Genomic DNA, 18,266 nt, shown 5'->3' with positions numbered 1-18,266 from the left:
TTTGGCAGTACGGGCATTCTCGAACATCAGTTCGACCATGAGCCACCAAAAAATTCGCGAAAACACGTTCCGCGTGGAGTTCGCGAAACTACCAAAAAAAAAACCACCTCTGAAGAGGTACACACACTTGTCGGGGTACAGCTCGGCATCACACGTTCTCAACTGGTTCGCATACAGTTGAGTGACACAGACGAGTGCCTTCGTGAAGGTCACAAACCATACCATCACGCAGCAGGTAGTGGACAAGTACGACGATAAGCTTGAGTACGACGTCAAAGGAGTGAAATACAAACTTCGACTTCGTATGGCTGATGGATGTGTTGACGTAAGGCTCCATGATTTATCTGTAAATACAACAAACGAGCAGATTCGTAGTCACATGGAGGCTTACGGAGATGTATTGAATGTGCAGGAACTGTTATAGAGCGATAAACACCACTTTCCAGGCCTCTCACCTGGAATCCGTCTAGTGAGAATGGTTCTCACAGAACCAATCAAATCTTACATCACGATATCCGGAGAAACTACTTTCGTGACATACCCGAAACAAAGACATACATGTAGCACAAGGAGCAACTGGCTTCAGTTTTCTTGGATATTAAGGGCGCTTTTGATTCTGTTTCCATAGAAGTACTGTCGGAAAATTTGCACAGTAGTGGATTACCCGTTATTTTGAATAATTTCTTGTACAATTTGTTGTCAGTAAAACATATGAACTTTACTCTCGGCACTCTGACAACTTCCAGAAATAGCTACATGGGCCTTCCCCAAGGTTCATGTTTAAGTCCCTTGCTTTACAATTTCTATGTTAAAGATATTGACAATTGTTTGGAAGGACAATGCACGCTTAGACAACTTGCAGATGATGCCGTGATCTCCCTAAGAGGTTCATGTGCAAATGTCCTGCAAAGACCATAGCAATATTTCCTAAATGACATGAGTGTTTGGGTCTGACATTTAGGGATCGAGTGCCCTCCGCAAAAATCTCAATGGGTAGTGTTTAGTAAGAAGCGGTACCCAGCTCAACTGAAGCTGAAGCTGTTGAAAGATGACATAAACCAATCTTTATCTTCTAAATACCTTGGGGTCTGGTTTGATTCCAAGTGTACCTGGAAAACCCATATTGATTATTTGTTAGAGAAATGCCGAAAAGGATCAATTTTCTCCGTTCTATCTCTGGAACTTGGTGGGGCGCTCACCCGGAAGACCTCATCAAACTCTATAGAACGACTATTCTCTCTGTTTTAGAGTATGGCTCCTTCTGCTTCCTCTCAGCAGCTGATTGCCACCTGATCAAATTGGAACGAATTCAGTATCGTTGTTTGCGTATTGCCCTTGGCTGTATGCATTCAACGCATAACATGAGCCTGGAGGTGCTTGCTGGAGTCACTCCTTTAAAGCACCGTTACTGGGAGCTCTCACTTAGAATACTGATCAAATGTGGAACAAGTAACACACTTGTATTAGAAAACTTCGATAATATGCTTGAACTGGCTCATCGTTCAAGATACCTGCGAGTCTATCTCAACTACATATCGACAGATCTCTGTCTTCCATGTTATAATCCACCTCGAGTTCTCTTCGTCAACGACAGTTCCTCAATTGAATACGATCTGTCCATGAAACATGCTATTCAAGGAATACCAGATCATCTTCGACAAATATCTATCCCTTCCATTTTTTCTGAAAAATATGAACATGTCAATTGCAATAACAGATATTTCACTGATGGTTCTCGCATTAACGGATCCACTGGCTTCGGTGTTTTCAACGTAAATTCAACCACCTTCCGAAAACTTCAAGAACCGTGTTCGGTTTATGTTGCTGAGCTGGCAGCAATTAATTTCGCTTTGGGGATAATTTCCGATCAGCCTGTAGACCATTATTTCATCTTCTCGGATAGTCTTAGTTCTATCGAGGCACTCCGGTCGATGAAACCTGTTAAGCACGCATCTTACTTTCTTACAACTATAAGAGAGCAGATGCGTGATTTGGTCGAAAGATCATTCAAGATTACCTTTGTATGGGTCCCATCCCATTGCCTAATCTATGGCAATGAGAAGGCGGACTCGCTAGCAAAGGTGGGCGCACAGGAAGGTGAAGTTTATGATAGACAAATCTCGAATAACGAGTTTTTCCCATTAGTCCGTCAGAGTACTCTTCAAAATTGGCAAATGATTTGGTCACACAATGAACTTGGACGGTGGCTATTTTCCATAGTTCCTAAAGTTTCTGCGCGAGCGTGGTTCAGAGGTGAGGACTTAAGTCGAGGCTTCATCCGCACGATGTCGAGGCTTATGTCCAATCACTATTCACTAAACACACATCTCTACAGAATAAACCTGGTCGATAGCAACCTATGTAGGTGCGGAGCCGGTTACGATGACATCGATCACGTAGTTTGGTATTGCTCGGAAAATGACGCCTCCAGAGAGCAACTATTGGATACCCTTGTGGCCCGAGGTAAACAACCCTTCCGGGATATAAGAGGTGTTTTGGGAGATCGCGATGTGATATATATGCAGGCCATCTATGCCTTCCTTTGCTTGGCTGACATCAAAGTTTAATGCCTATATTCTTCTCTTTCTCAGTTTTTTTCTTGTCCGATTCTGTTTCTCTGTACCATGTACCCCGAAGCTCTGGCCATCCGGAAGATGCTCCCTGACGAACCAAAATCGAGCACGACGCCACGCAAAATCGTTTTCAACGTTCAACGTCAAACGCCCGGATGAGCAGCTGAAATAACCTAAACCCAAATCCCTACCCCGTCCGTCCTGTATTAAGTTTTTTAACCTTGAGTCGCCACGAGTATTATGGTCTATGTCCCCTCCCAACTAACTGTTAAGATAAGATGATATACCATGTAAAAATATCATACTTGAGAATTGCGGCTCCGCAAAGTGTCACACACGACTGAGCCTACCAAATAAATGAACTGGTAAAAAAAAAAAAGACATACATGTAGAGGTAGACATTGTGGAGAATATCTCCACACTGACATTTCCTGCGTCCAAAATAAAAAGCTTTTGGCGCAGAAAGTCAGCTTAAACGACAGACTCAAAAAAGCTTCGTATGCTGGAGCGGTGAGAGGTGGCCCTACAACACATGAGCGAAGATACAGCGGAGACATCGAGCTCTTCATCACCTAATGAATCTACCACGGGTTTGTTGGACAACGCCAATACAGCAAGTGAAATTGTGGAGCTGCGTAAAGACCCTGTTATGGATACAGTCAACACTAACCAGCTGATCAGAGACCCGCTGAATAGGGATGTCGATGTATTGATGTCGGCCCAGGATGTGCTGCCGCAGAGCAGCGATGCTTTGGAAGCAACTGATGGTGCTGGTCCATCTGCAAGTGGGACAGAAATAAGGGCACGCTCATCTAACCGTTCAGTTGGTGGGTTATCAAAGGACATAGGTAGGTCTTCTTCTTATGATTGTGGCATGCGTGAGAAGTCTCAATCAGGGGATAATACCAATTGGAAAGGGAAACACAAACAAGATGATGAGAGCACTAGTGAAGATTCAAACGTGTTCACAATCGTTGAGAAACGTGGTCGCGGACGGGTGAAGAAACTCAAACAGTAAATCAAGACAACCGCAAGTGTTTGAAATGGATCAATTTAGCTACATTATTAGTACAATCAATATTAATAACATTACTAACAACATTACTAACCAAAATAAGTTGAATACTCTACAATACTTTGTGAGATCACAAGAAGTGGACATTCTACTATTACAAGAAGTAGAAAATGAGAGTTTGCATATAAACGGTTTCAATATCATCTTCAATGGAGACCATTCACGTAGAGGTACGGCGATAGCGTTGAAAAGCCACATTAGGTTCTCTCAAGTGGAGAGAAGTTTAGATTCACGTTTAATCTCAGTTGGAATACACGATATTGTGTCTATAATTAATGTTTATGGCCCATCAGGCACCCAAAACAGAGCATCTAGAGAAGATTTTTTTAACACAACCTTAGCCTATTACATTCGACGAAGTGCAGAAAACTTCATGTTGGTGGAGATTTCAACGCAATAATACATCCAAAAGACGCTATTGGAGAGAGTAACTTTAGTCTCTCACTTAAAAACACAGTTCAATAGACCTGTGCAGGAGTTCATCAAATTCACTCACCTGATGGATTTTGACATTTGAGCGGGTCGTCTTCTCGAACAAAAGTTCATTTTGCGTTCATTATGCGACCCGCTCAAACGTCACAATTTCTTGGGGGAGTTCATTTTGCGTTAATCTATGTGCAAAACTTGTTGATGTCTGGGATCGTTTGAAGGGTAGTCATACCCAATACACATACGTGACACATTGCTCAGCATCCAGAATTGATCGTATCTATGTGTCAGCTGGCATGGCAATAGACTTGCGAAACGTGGATGCACATGTATGTTCCTTCACCAACCATCATGCGCTGACGCTAAGGCTTTGTGTACCGAACCTAGGTAGACCGATTGGGAGAGGATATTGGTCTATCAGATCACATGTTCTGACGTTAGACAATATGGATGAATTTCAATTAAAGTGGGACTACTGGACGCGTCAAAGACGCAACTATAGTTCTTGCATTGGTGGACATCATTCGCCAAAAACCGAATTAAATCATTTTTCCGATGGAAAACAAATTTGAAATACAAAGATTTTCATGATCGCTATCAGTCTCTATATGTACAACTTCGGGAATCATATGGCCGATACTTCGGTGATCGTTCCGTCCTAGCTACAATCTTATCAATCTTATAAAGGGGAAAATGCTACGGTTACAGAGATGGTTCACTGGTATGTTTGTATACGTCAACAAAAAGTTGGTATCGGGAGAGCCAGTATCAGCTTTTCATTTGGGAGAGCGTAGGCACAGAAAAACAGACGTCTCACTCGACACATGTCCCATTGTTCATCTTTTTAACGGTTGATTTAATTTTTTGTAGGTGGTCAATCGGCCACCGATGGCGCTTTCATAGATTTTGCTTTTGTTTGACGTTTGCGCACTACCGCCATCTGGTTGCCGCTTGGCCACACACCGTAATTTTAGCATTGGGCGAAAATGCTTTCGTGACGATGCTTTTGATTGCATTTTGTTCGAAGTGCGACGTCTGTTTCTCTGTTGCGTAGGCGTAAAGCTACGACAATAAGCAGATTAGATTTGTCTAATACGGAATACATCGATAATTCGACAGACATATGTCGTTTTCGTTTTTGAGGTGTAGCGACACCGTTTAGTGCAGCATTTTGCACGGCAAAAACGAACGTTTTGAGTGCAGTTGGGTTTGTTTGTTATGGATACCTGTTGGATATCATAAAAAGAAAACAATAACAACGGGAGAATCTTGAAAACAAACTAAACTACACGGCACACTCTGATTTTTTCTGGTGCTACACTGCTTGTTTCAGTGCAAGAAAAATGCTACACTGGTGTAGCACGAAAATCAAAAACGAACATTTTCGGTGCAAAAGTGTAGCACGAGTGTAGCTACACCGCAAAAACGAAAACGACAATAGAAAGCTATGTTTATAATCAATTTCGCGAACTGTATTCTCAGAGAGAAGAATATGTAAATACTGAGTTTGTCGGTCGACTAGACTCGTCCCTGAAGATAGTAATTCGAATGCTAAATGTATGGACCCTATATTTTTTTCCTTTCTTTATTTGTTAGGCACTCTTTGCGGTTAAGTACGCTACTGTGCCGAGATCTACTGTGGTATTCTGCTGAACAGAATCCACACAGAATCTATTTTAAGATTTTTCCATTACCATTATTATTGTCGTAGCCAGTCCATCTCATCGTGTGTCCATTGTGTCCGTTTGTCCATGTCGTGCATCCAATGTTCGTTGCATTGTTCAGTTGCCATTAGGCCGGGTCCGTTGGAGGAATGCCTCCGAGAAGATCAAGTTGTCAGTCGTCATCACGCAGCCGTGACGGTAAGACGCGTTTCCCCAATACGCCACCGCATGGGCTGCACATCCGGCGACTGACGAGGGTTTGGTGGAAGGGCTGGGAATCGAACCCATGACCATTCGCTTGTAAGGCGAACGTGTAGCCAAATACGCTACGGGACCCCCCTCATATGGACCCTATATCTACAGAAGAAATATACTTTGCTATTAAAGGTAGTGCTGCAAAAAAAAGTGCCGGCCCGGACGGAATTCCAAAAGAATTTTATGCTAAAGCTTTTGACATAATACATGTTCACCTCAATCGCGTACTCAATGAAGCGCTACGAGGCGAAGTCAACTCTGACTTCGCGAACGGAGTCATCGTCCTTGCGAAAAAGAAAGGGTCAAATAATATGCTCAAATCTTACCGACCAATTTCTCTTTTAAACACAGATTTCAAACTTCTCTCAAGAATTCTAAAGTCTCGTTTAGATAAAGTTTTGGCTGAACACAACGTAATCAGTAGTTCTCAGAAAAGTTCTAACCGTGGGAAAAACATATACCAAGCAACACTCAGAAAGATCAAATTGCATATCTCAGAGAAAAGAAACGAAGCGGAAAGCTGGTGTCATTTGATCTTGAGAATGCTTTTGATCGTGTCGATAGGCGTTTCCTTTTCGGCACTATTACTTCACTAGGTATCAATCCAAATTTAGTTGAACTTCTGGCCAAAATCGGCGGTTTATCTAATTCTCGGATACTAATAAACGGACACCTCTCGCGAGAATTTCCTGTGCAACGGTCAGTTCGCCAAGGTGACCCACTGTCAATGCATTTATTTGCTATTTACCTCCAACCGTTAAAGTAGTGCACCGTGCATTGATGTACTCCATGCAGTTAGCAGATACAGCAACATGTCTCAACTGTGGTTCTGTCAATGAAAACTTAGAGCATCGCTTCTCTAAATGTATACAAGTATCAGGGGCTTGGAGAGTGCTAATTAGTATAATCAAAACTTTGAATGGTCGATATTTTAGTTTCTCTGATTTGTTATTCACAAAAGTAAATACCACAAGAGAGAAGAAGATGAAAACAATGAAATTGTTTATAAACTACATCAAATATATTAATTCTGTTAATAATACTATTGATCCAAATGCTGTAAAATTTTATTTAGAAAATTTGTAAATATAAATGTAAAACTATTAATGTAATTATACCATTGATAAATAAACGATATTTTACAAAAAAACGAGCAATGGGTAATGTTTTCAACATAACCGCGAGTAGACGTAGGACTTGTATAAACGTAACGTATTTACATTTAACTTCTAACTTTTGGATCTATGGAGTTTGATTATATTTATTGATATTGGAAACGACAACTTCCATGCTTTGTAGTATTATTACCAATTTGTTTATTTAAAACTTCTGGAAATAAAACTAATAATTAAATACATAATTAGAATTGTTTTGTTTCTATTGAGCCTTTATTTACTCAAGCAAATGCAGGGCATTTATAGATTTCTTATTGATGATACATAGTATTTGAAGTTTAAAAATTCTTTTTATAAAATTATGGGGAACTGTCCCGTTTTCCAAACAAAAAAACGAAATGCAGCACCAATTTAGTTGCTTATTTTTTCTAGCATGCGTGACGACTGCTGAAAAATCACAAAAATAAGAAACAAGCCAAGGAGCAGTAACCCTTATATAATAGAGGAGGAACTGCTAATACGTCAACAAAAAATTATTTAATGCTTTGTTTCCAAACTCCGAGTCTACATCAAGTTTAATAATACAATTTCTAAGAAAATGAATAACAAAGAATAAGATAAAGTTTATTTGAATATTTTTCTGAAAATTATTTTTTGTGTACTTTTTTAAAACATTTACATGTAATACAGCGCAATTTTCTAATCTAAAATATATTAACACTATTGCTGATTGTGCATCTTTAATAGCTAATGCCTTCTACAAATAGATGAAATTATTTATTTATGAATTTAATTCAATTTTTTCTTCATCAGTGTAGTTGATTTATTTTGCTGTGGAATTAGAACCATGTAAGTGTATGTAAGTGTAATGTAAGTCTCGTTTAGTACCAAGCACAACTTAACATATGGTCAGTCATATGACATGACTTGTACCCATCCCGGGATCATGTAGATTATGAAATCAATCATCTGGACCAAATCTCTCTGGGCTAATTTTATCCTTCTTCATCTACCTCTAGCCTCTAGCCGTGAACTCCGAGTGATGGGCGATTGTATCCATCGTGACCGACACCATTGCATCCGACCATCATCAAGCACAGAATGACAAAAAAATGCGCCCACTTCTTTCATGCATATTTGCAGACCCACCGGCAGTTCTACCGCTGCACAGTGTTTTATTTCGTCATTTTCACGATCGAAATTCAAAAACTCGAAAAGTGTTGATTTTGGATATAGGGTTTGTTCACAGAAGTTTCAAGATATTTAGGAGCGCATCTTTCGATAAAAACAGTTTGATGATTAATCCCCCTAAAAGTGAGTTGAGAAAATTATTTTTCAACAGAATGAGATAGACACGTAGTGTCTTCCGCAAAGTTGTAGTAAATGTTAATACGAGCAACTTTGCTGAACATCCCGAGTTTCTATCTCTTATATATAACAAACTTAAGTCGTTTTATGTAAAAACCCCATTAAAATCTTATTTTTCATTCTAACTCTTTCCAATGATTTTTCCCATTTTCCGTCTCTTCTACAAAGTTGTTAAACAAGCAAAATTACATGTTTTTGCTGAACATTGTAACATTCCATCTCACATACAACAAAAGTTATCTCTAAATTATAAATATTTTAGAGGTATTTCCACTTGTGATTACTCCCTTAATTGCAAAAAGTCGTAAATTTCTTCACGATATGCTGAGAATCGCTTATTTCATTTTTATACTGACATTGAAAACTTTTGTCGACAAGAGTCTTCTCGAATGCTGTGTTAAAAACTTGTAAACCTATGAAAATTCATAATATTTGAATAACTTTTGTTTTATGAGAGATAGAAAGTTACAATGTTCAGCAAAAAATGTAATTTTGCTAGTTTGACAACTTTGTAGAAGAGACGGAAAATGTGAAAATCATTAGAGTTAGTTTAAGTTAAAAGAATGATTTTGAGGGGATTTCCTCATTCTCTTTGTCATCGCTTTCACACTTTCAATAAAATAGTTTAGTATCTTCTGGAAGCACCTTCCTTCGACTTCTTGGCTTTTGATACAATGGAATCCAACGATATCATTGATCAATGCATCAGTTCCTCGTTTGTCCTAAAAATTACCTGCAGCAGATGTTTCTGCTGTTTTAATCAAATAGAAACGCTTCGACATGTGTGCTGTGTACATTTATTGTATTTCAAAGAATTCAAATTTCTGTGGGTATTTCTCAAATCCTGTTGAATTTGGAAACAACTTTTCCTTTGGTATTACAAACTTTGCATTTCACGATATAACAAATGCGGCGAAGAAGCTTAGTTTCTATATTATTGATATAACAAACTTAACACGGTTTATGAGGAAATCCCCTCAAAACCATTCTTTTAACTTAAACTAACTCTAATGATTTTTCACATTTTCCGTCTCTTCTACAAAGTTGTCAAACTAGCAAAATTACATGTTTTTGCTGAACATTGTAACTTTCTATTTCTTATAAATCAAAAGTTATTCAAATATTATGATTTTTCATAGGTTTACAAGTTTTTAACACAGCATTCGAGAAGACTCTTGTCGACAAAATTTTTCAATGTCAGTATAAAAATGAAATAGGCGATTTTCAGCATATCGTGAAGAAATTTGCGACTTTTTGCAATTAAGGGAGTAATTACAAGTGGAAATACCTCTAAAAATATTTATAATTTAGAGATAACTTTTGTTGTATGTGAGATGGAATGTTACAATGTTCAGCAAAAACATGTAATTTTGCTTGTTTAACAACTTTGTAGAAGAGACGGAAAATGGGAAAAATCATTGGAAAGAGTTAGAATGAAAAATAAGATTTTAATGGGGTTTTTACATAAAACGACTTAAGTTTGTTATATATAAGAGATAGAAACTCGGGATGTTCAGCAAAGTTGCTCGTATTAACATTTACTACAACTTTGCCGAAGACACTATGTGTCTATCTCATTCTGGTGGAAAAATAATTTTCTCAACTCACTTTTAGGGGGATTAATCATCAAACTGTTTTTATTGAAAGATGCGCTCCTAAATATCTTGAAACTTCTGTGAACAAACCTTATATCCAAAATCAACACTTTTCGAGTTTTTGAATTTCGATCGTGAAAATGACGAAATAAAACACTGTGCGCTGGTGACTACATGCTGTCGCTGTGTAGGTGAACACAGCGAACGAACGAACGAAACAAAAAATGCGCGAGCAAAAAGCACGTCAGTACGCGCTGCTGTCACAAATTGTAATGACTCGCACACGGCAGGCACTGCTTCTTTTATACACAAAGAAAATTTTCCGGTAGACTCGAAGGCCCGTGACATACCGCATTCTGATGTCCGTGTTAGGAATGCACTGAATTGGCTACATATGAAATTTTTACTGGCTTTGCAAAAATTGAAAATTTCAATAGATTATCGTTAATATTCTTAAGCTTCAATGAAATAGGCAAATTGCTGGAGAGTGTCCGAGTCGATTGATATATAAATCTTAAAAATCCATCGACAGATAAAGGCGCTAGTAACGTTCAAAATCTTCCCTTCCAGCGTAACGCTCTCGATTTCCAAAAATCTAAATGACACCCAGTATAGTAAAGAAAAACGTAAGTCCTACGTCAAAAAAACAACACTTCCACATGTGTGTAGTACACTTTCACATTAGAGGAGCGTGAGTATTTAGAATGTCTGGCGGCTATACACATTCTTCATCAGCAACTGTACCACTTTTTTGTCGGTTGTTTGCTATCATAGTATACTCAATCATTCAATCATTGCCCGAGCAAAGTTTGAAATCAAAATTTGCTGTCATGATGTCAATTATTTGATTACTTCAGTTGATCTCGTTTTGTATGGATTAACGGTTAACACAGCAGGAATGAGAGCATATTTTTACACTGTGAAATCATACTGAAAACACATTTTGCTGTCAATGAAATCAATATGATTACTAAATTTGATATCATAAGATTTTTAATTTGATAACAAAATGAGTATTCAATTAGATTATGATTATGAGCTTTTTTAACAACAACAGCATATTTTGTTTGCAGATTGCTTTTAATCTTCGTAAAACACATATTAGATAATCGACAGCATAATTTGATTTAAAGCTGCTATCATTATGATATCTGAGGAATGCATATTGAAAACATGTTGCGATAGGGGAACTGTACCAGTTTTGGCCATGTTCCTAATTTGGCCAATTTTGCGAATAATTCCAAAAATAAAGCAATTCGCAAGGGTTTTTTTAGTCCCAACAAGAGATATACCCCTCACGCTTCAAAGCTGCTTTTAACTGATCGATTATTTTGGCAAAATATGTATTTTTCAGGGTTGGCCAAATTAGGCACTAAGTTGGCCAAAACCGGTGCATCTCCCCTATCAATTTGTATTAACTAACAATTGACATCAAATTTTGTTTTCAATATAATCTCAACAGCAGAGCTTAATATCAATTTGCTCTCATTTTGTTAACCGACTTTGCTCGGGTGTTCTGTTCTGCTAAATAAAGAAGGATCCATAACGTGTATCACGCGGAGATTGGCCATATTCAAACCGCCGCCTCCCTTCGTCACGATCTTTGAATTGAACATCTAAAATCGTCATACTTTTAGAAACGCGTTAGGTTTTGTTTTGGAAGGATCCCGGATTGCATTTTTCTGAATTGTAGTTTCCGAATATTTTTGAAATCATAAAATAATCCTTAGATTTTCATGGCTGAACTATGACAGAAACACAATCTAGGTACTTACATGCGTAAAGTAGGTCTGCCCGATCTTCACGTAGGACATCCCGGCCGCATTCAGCGGGATCAGCTGCGAATGGTACGGTTCGATGGCCGCTGCGCAAGCCGCTGCAGCCGCGGCCGCCGCCGACTGGATGGCACTCGATGGCATGGTGTGCGTAGCTGCCGCTCCTCCGGCCGTGGCATTCGAGCCACCACTATTGCTACCGACGCTACCACCGCGTTGACTGTGATGGTAGTAGGTGTGCTGTTGCTGCGGTTGGTGCTGCTGTGGCGGATAGTACGGGTGGTGCGATGGATTTGATCCCCCGGCACCGGTGGCGCTGCCGGCCCCGCCACCGCCGTGACCAAATGGATGGTGCGACTGCGCATGATGGTGGTGATGATGATGCTGTGGCGGTTGCTGCGGGTGATGCTCGTGCACGGATGACGACGTAATACTGTTTGGTGAGTTGTTGCTTTCCGTTGAGTTTGTGCTCGGTGTGTTCCTACTGTTTACGTTAAAACTGTTGTAGCTTCGCTTTAAGTCTAGATTTGGTGGCTTTGATGAACGGTTGATGCGTGTCTTATCGCTAGGGTTGGTATTACTGCTAGTGCTATTATTATTGTTTGGTAATGTTGGTATCAGTGGTGGCTTGGTCACGGTTGCCTGGCCGTCTGATCGGCCCTTGGGAGGCTGCCCTAGCATCAATGGGCCACTTCCATTGCCGGCACCATTGTTAGAATTTTGATTGTTCCCTGTATTATTCGAGTTTACATAGCTCTTGGGACCGTTGGTTCCGGAATTGCCTTGGTTCTGGTATGTGCTGCCGCTTCCACCGCCGACACTGTTGGGTGTCATTTGGCGGCTATTGTTATTGTTGCTGTAGTTGAAGTAGTTTCCACTGTTGACATTCGATCGCTTCCCTTGATAGCCACCGCTCGATCCACTGCTCTTGCGGTCTTCGTACGAATGGCTAGGGTTGTAGTGGTGGTGACCCGCAGCACCACTTCCGCTTCCTGAAGCGGAACCCATTTGAGGATTGTAGCCATTGGGAAGAATAGGAGGGGTGGCAAACAAGGGCGGATTTTTGCCATGGGGTGGTAGCGAGATAGGCAATGAGAGTGGCGTGCTTGGCGTGGACTGAGGTGTCTGAGGATTGTTGTTTTGACTAGTGTTTGAGTAAATGTTGCTCGCTGATCCATTGCTGGAGGGCAACGAGTCTGGATTGCCCTGATTGGACTGTGAATGTGGATGATGGTAACCGATGGCAGCAGCTGCAGTGGCAGTGGGAAGTACTGAGTTCACGATCGTCCCGCCACCGCCTGCACCGGCAGCCGGATGATGTGAATGTGGTGTCATAGGACCAGTGAATGGAAGCATGTTGGAGTAGAAAGGTTGAGGAATCGCGTACATCGGACCGCCGGCTGGGTCGGGAAGTTGCATCGGTATGTTGGTAGCGAATGGAGAGATCGGCACCGGAGTTACAGATGTACTTTGCCCTTGATTTTGCGACTGCTGGCCATGGTTTGGGGGTGTCGTGTTTCGCTTGCCATGCATCGAAGTCGCCGACATCATACTGCTGTTTGTGGGAGTTTGCGTCACTGGCGGAGGCATAATGATCGGAGTGCTTCCCGCAGATGGGACGGGCGTTTGGGGAACGTAATAAGTAATCGGTTGATTCCAGTAGTTTTGGTAAGCTGTACCTGTAGACGAAATATTTTACATTATATTATTGAAACTTAGACAATCCAGGCAAGATAATTATTCAGATGTATAAGAAGCATGGTCAACATTTGATATTAATGTTTCACGCTTCCAATATCAGGTAAAATGTCTGTTACAACTACTTAGTACTTACTATTGAAGGGATAGCCAATGCCAATGGGATATCCGATTGGATACTGCGGAAGTGGTCCGGCTGATGCTGCAGCAGCAGCTGCGGCGGCAGTCGCTTGCGCAGCAGTTGGGAATTGCTCCGACGAGTACATAACAGCCGTCGGATTCTGGTAAAGGGGAGCACCACTGTAGGCCGCCGTTGGAGTGTACGCAATCGGTAATACTGTAGAAGTCGCACCGGCAGCTGCTGCCGCCGCCTGATACACCGGAGTACCCGCAGCGGTACACATATTTGGATCACGCTGTTGATCGTAGACAGGAACAAAGTAACCGGACATTTCCGCTTCCATCGCCGAGGGATATGTATAAACTAGTGGTGAAGGTACCGCGTAGATAGTGCCGTCGGGCTTTGGGAGGAAACGATATATGACAAAGATACTCTTACTAGAAAATTGGACTTACTTACCGCAGTCTGATATGTCGTCGACATTCCCGGCGCTCCGGACGCGTAGACGGTAGTTCCTGCACCACCCGGCGTGCCACTGCCGTTCTCGTAGTTGATCGTGTATGCACTGTTGGGCGTTGCCGAGTTTGAGTAACTTACCAAAGGAACTGTCTGTACCGCGTTCATCTTTACGACCGTTTCCTCCTTTTTGTCCGCCTCCTGAGAGTTATCGCTGGTGGAGTCGTTGGTAGCATCGTTGCTGGCTAGGCCGTGCTGGTGATGCTCAGATTGGTTATCGTGTTTGACACTACCGGTATCACTGTTGACTGCTACCATCAGGGTGCCACCGCATGTTTCAGAATCTGTTACCAATGGGGTAAGCGCTTCCGCTAGAGCACCATGCTCATGCTCATGGTTGGCATTGAGCTGAATCTGGAATATTATTGCAAATATTAGTAATAAAACCAACGAAATTTTCCCAAAATACAATCCACCTCATTCAGCTCCAAGGGCTGCAGTTCGCTGGCCTGCAGCATTGGACTGGTTGCTTGGTGTTTCTGCAGCTTAAGTGTACCAAGCTCATTGGTAGTTTGTGAGAGCTCCTCGCAAAGACTAGAATTTTCTGTGAAAAATAGGACTCGTTAGTTTAGATTGAGGATGCAAAATGGAATCCAGCATAAAACCCCTACCGTCAATATCATGATTATCTTTAGTGGTAATCTTAATCGTACTGGTAGAGCCGTCGTATATGAGTTCACTGCCGACTTCCTCGGCAATGGTGGTAGTGGCGTTTGTATTGGTCTGCTGACCGCAGTCATTCTTGTTGCTCAGGGACAGATCGATCGAACTTTCGAGCGAGCTGCTACTGTTGAGATTGTTCCGGCTGTTGAAGGATTTCTGCTTTTCGAACTTCTTCTTCTGCATTCTGGGGACACTACCCGGCAAGTTGGCCGTTTGCGGAAGGTTGGATGGGTCGAAGTGGTAGATCGAGCTAATAAGGGGAAATATAAATCGAAATAGTATCCAGATACTGCATCGTATAATGTAATTAAACCATACCCATCCTGATTGACGATCGGTTGTAGGGTCTGTGGATCAATCAGCACGCTTCCCTTTGGCACACTCGCCATATCGGTTACCGCCCAGACGACACCGCACGTCGATGATGGCGATTGGATACACGGTTCTGGGGTGTGATCTCCGCTTCCGTAGCCCGTCGGCGAGGGCGTCACCGAATCCGATCGGATCGATTGCGTTTTGTAGCTGAAAGTGAAGTACGAACTATTGAGTACGAAATGGTTTGACCTTCCGGCTTTGCGGCGCTCCGTTGTGGACTTACCCGCTGCTGGAGGGAGACAACCGCCATGGGGTGTTTGTACTAGCGTTGGAGTCCTGCTTGGTGAACAGTCGTCCGCTGGCGCTCTTGGTGGACGTGATCGAGTCGCCTCGTAGTAACGGGGCGTTCTGCGATGAACCTCCGTAGCCACCGAAGCTGTGCGACTTGGATACGCATGGTCGTTCGTCCGATCGACCTTCAATTGACTAGAAGGAATAAATAAGTTATTCGTTTTGCATTTGATACACTCCTAATACTACTGACCACTGATTGTACTTTTAGCAGGCGATTGTTTTGAAGCTTAGGTCGGCCGTTTGGCGGTTCAGGATTATCAGTTGATATCCATTGCCAATGCTCTTCGGAATTACCGTCCTGAAAAAGGCAGAGTTTTCCATTCAGAATTTGTTTTACTATTGGTAGCCGTGATAATATCCCATCATGGTATATGGACTGATAGCCGGATAACAGATTGATCGCAAATGCGATATGGACTCGGTAGAAACAAATGGTTCATCGAAATATCTAACTGTAGACATGAAATGTTTCTCAAAGCGAACTCCAGTTTACGAATTATTACCAAATAGCTGCCGCTCAATGCTCAAAGGAGAGGAGTGGCATTCATGCACTGGTAATTTTACCCAGACCGTATATTGTTCTGGGAATACTTTTTTGAGATCCCGTAAGACGAATTGCGACTTTTTGCAACGAGGAACACATCCACCCTGCTTTGAGACAACGGCTTAAATAAGAAGCAGACAGCTTCTGGATAGGGCATAACTTAATGCAAGAACGCTGTCTTTGAGACCAATAACGTGCTTGCGTAGAGTCCCACCTCTGGCCAATTCTCATGGGTCTTAAGCACTTCTAGGAGTGCATAGAGCCAATGTAAAAGAGCTCCATCCTGGGTGTCTGCTTTGACAGCTTTGACGTGGTTTCAGGTCAGATTCATATCGACTTCCTCACTGGCGGCGCCAGAAACTTGGTAATAGTGGGGCACCAGCAATTTTGGCGTAATCGATTCATTGCTAACTTAACGTCAACAGTAAAAACTACTATAATTGGAGGGATTGTACCTCAATTAGTCAGGATTCCTCCAGGAATTCCGACAAAAAATCCCTAACAAATAAATTTAGAAATTCCTTCGGAAATTTCTTCCAAGAATTTATTTGGAAGTTTCGTGAGGAAAACTTTAGAAAACTCCTTCAAAAAATTGAGAAAGTCCTCCGCAAAATCCATCAGGAATTCCTTTGGAAGTTATTGCAGATATTCCTCCAGGAATTCCTTCCAAAATTGTAGCACGAAATTCTAGAAATTTTTGAACAAATTCCTAAAGAAATTTCCAAAGGTACTCCTTGAGGAAATCCCGACATTATAAAATTTCTTCAAGAATTTCTTCGGACATTTCTTCAAGCATTCTTTCGGAATTTCCAACAGAGATGGCATCGAATAATCCACTGGAATCACTTAAGAGATAATTAATTATAAATTTCTCTCAGATATAACTTCGAAAATTCAGAGAAGAAATTCCAAGAATTTGTTTACGGAATGTTCCTTAGGAATTCCTCCAGAGCTTCCAGAATTCTTTAAGAAATTAATCCAGAAATATCTTTCGAAATTTCTTCGAATATTTCTTCTAGAATGCTTTAAAAAATCAGAAGGGTTGAGTACAAGACACGATCGCAAGGTAGACGTTGAACAACGTAAGGATATTATTGCAACACAATACGCATTGGACATGATTATAGTTCTGATATTAGTGTTAGCTAAAGTATTACAAATACAATCAAATACGCACAGTATCAATTTCGATTGAATTGACCAGAGTAGTTTACAAAATGTGTGCAAAATCAAGCAAAATCCTTCGAATATGTGCATGGTTTTGCACAAATTTTGTGGACTTCACATACTCGTCACAAAACAGGTTATCATAAACTCAGGGACGCCACATTCTCTCTTTCGTCAACATTTCTGGTGGCCCTGAAAAGGGCCGTTTGTTTGTGTTGGTGATTCTGCTGCGCTCTCCCAACAAACTAAAACAAATCCAGATCCAGCTGCTAGGACCGCTTGCCCATTTCCACAACATATCGAACGAAATGGCTCGCGCGCGCGCGAAAGCAAATTTCTTGTAATTAAGTAATACGTCGCATTAGTTCCGCCTTTTTGTTAACCGGGATGAGTGCGAACACTCACCAAAGGAGCGGAGCTAGAGGGTTTACGTTATTGACTACAAGAAAGCTGCTTTTCCGCGCGCGCGAGCCATTTCGTTCGCAACATGCTTGTTCCACTGGCGTTTGTGGCGATCATGGAAGCAGCGCGGTCGAGTACATTTCTGCACGCGAATACATTTTTGCAGTCTCTCTCTCTCTCTCTGACGATGGAAATTTTTCCAAGTATTCCTCTGAACATTCTTTCAGTAATTTCATCGGGGGTTCCTCTAGTTATTCCTGAATTTCTTCGTGAACTTCAAGAAGACATTCTTGGAATTTCTTCGAAATTTCCTGCAGGAATTTCTTCAGAACTTCCTTAGGGTTTTTTTTCAAAAGGTCCTTCAAGAATTTCTTCGGAGTTCCTTCGGAAAAAACCTTTAGCAACTCATCTAGAAACTGCTGTAGACTATCAAACCTTTCGAGAATCGAGAAATCCATTTTGACATTTTTGTTAGGAATCCTTCTGTAATTCCTTAAAGTGGTCCTTCGGAAATATAATTTCGAAATTCCGTTTAAACCCGTTTGTGAATACTGAAGCGTAAGCGCAGGATGGGGGCACCAGGGGCTATGTCCAAGGGCTTGACGATCCCTCCCCAAGCCATCTGCGAGTTGTGGTG

General features: G+C 41.3%; 1 protein-coding gene across 13 annotated transcripts in view; it reads right to left on the bottom strand.

Moving 5' to 3' along the window:
• The window catches only part of LOC134210198 (protein encore), a 246,325-nt gene that overhangs the window by 11,342 nt on the left and 216,717 nt on the right, over positions 1-18,266 (bottom strand). For 12 of the 13 annotated variants that reach the window (XM_062686234.1, XM_062686232.1, XM_062686227.1 and 9 more), the window contains 8 exons: positions 15,707-15,814; positions 15,446-15,648; positions 15,166-15,387; positions 14,796-15,097; positions 14,601-14,728; positions 14,128-14,538; positions 13,684-14,068; positions 11,850-13,528 (listed from right to left, as the gene is read on the bottom strand). In XM_062686234.1, the coding sequence (XP_062542218.1) occupies positions 11,850-13,528; positions 13,684-14,068; positions 14,128-14,538; positions 14,601-14,728; positions 14,796-15,097; positions 15,166-15,387; positions 15,446-15,648; positions 15,707-15,814 (3,438 nt within the window). The remainder of the gene's footprint in view (positions 1-11,849; positions 13,529-13,683; positions 14,069-14,127; positions 14,539-14,600; positions 14,729-14,795; positions 15,098-15,165; positions 15,388-15,445; positions 15,649-15,706; positions 15,815-18,266) is intronic. The other variant, XM_062686235.1, reaches the window with a different exon arrangement.

Source organism: Armigeres subalbatus, chromosome 2 (genome assembly GCF_024139115.2).
Source record: "Armigeres subalbatus isolate Guangzhou_Male chromosome 2, GZ_Asu_2, whole genome shotgun sequence".
Lineage (NCBI taxonomy): Eukaryota > Metazoa > Arthropoda > Insecta > Diptera > Culicidae > Armigeres > Armigeres subalbatus.
The sequence above is the reverse complement of the archived record's forward strand: the minus strand, read 5'-3'. Positions and strand labels throughout refer to the sequence as shown.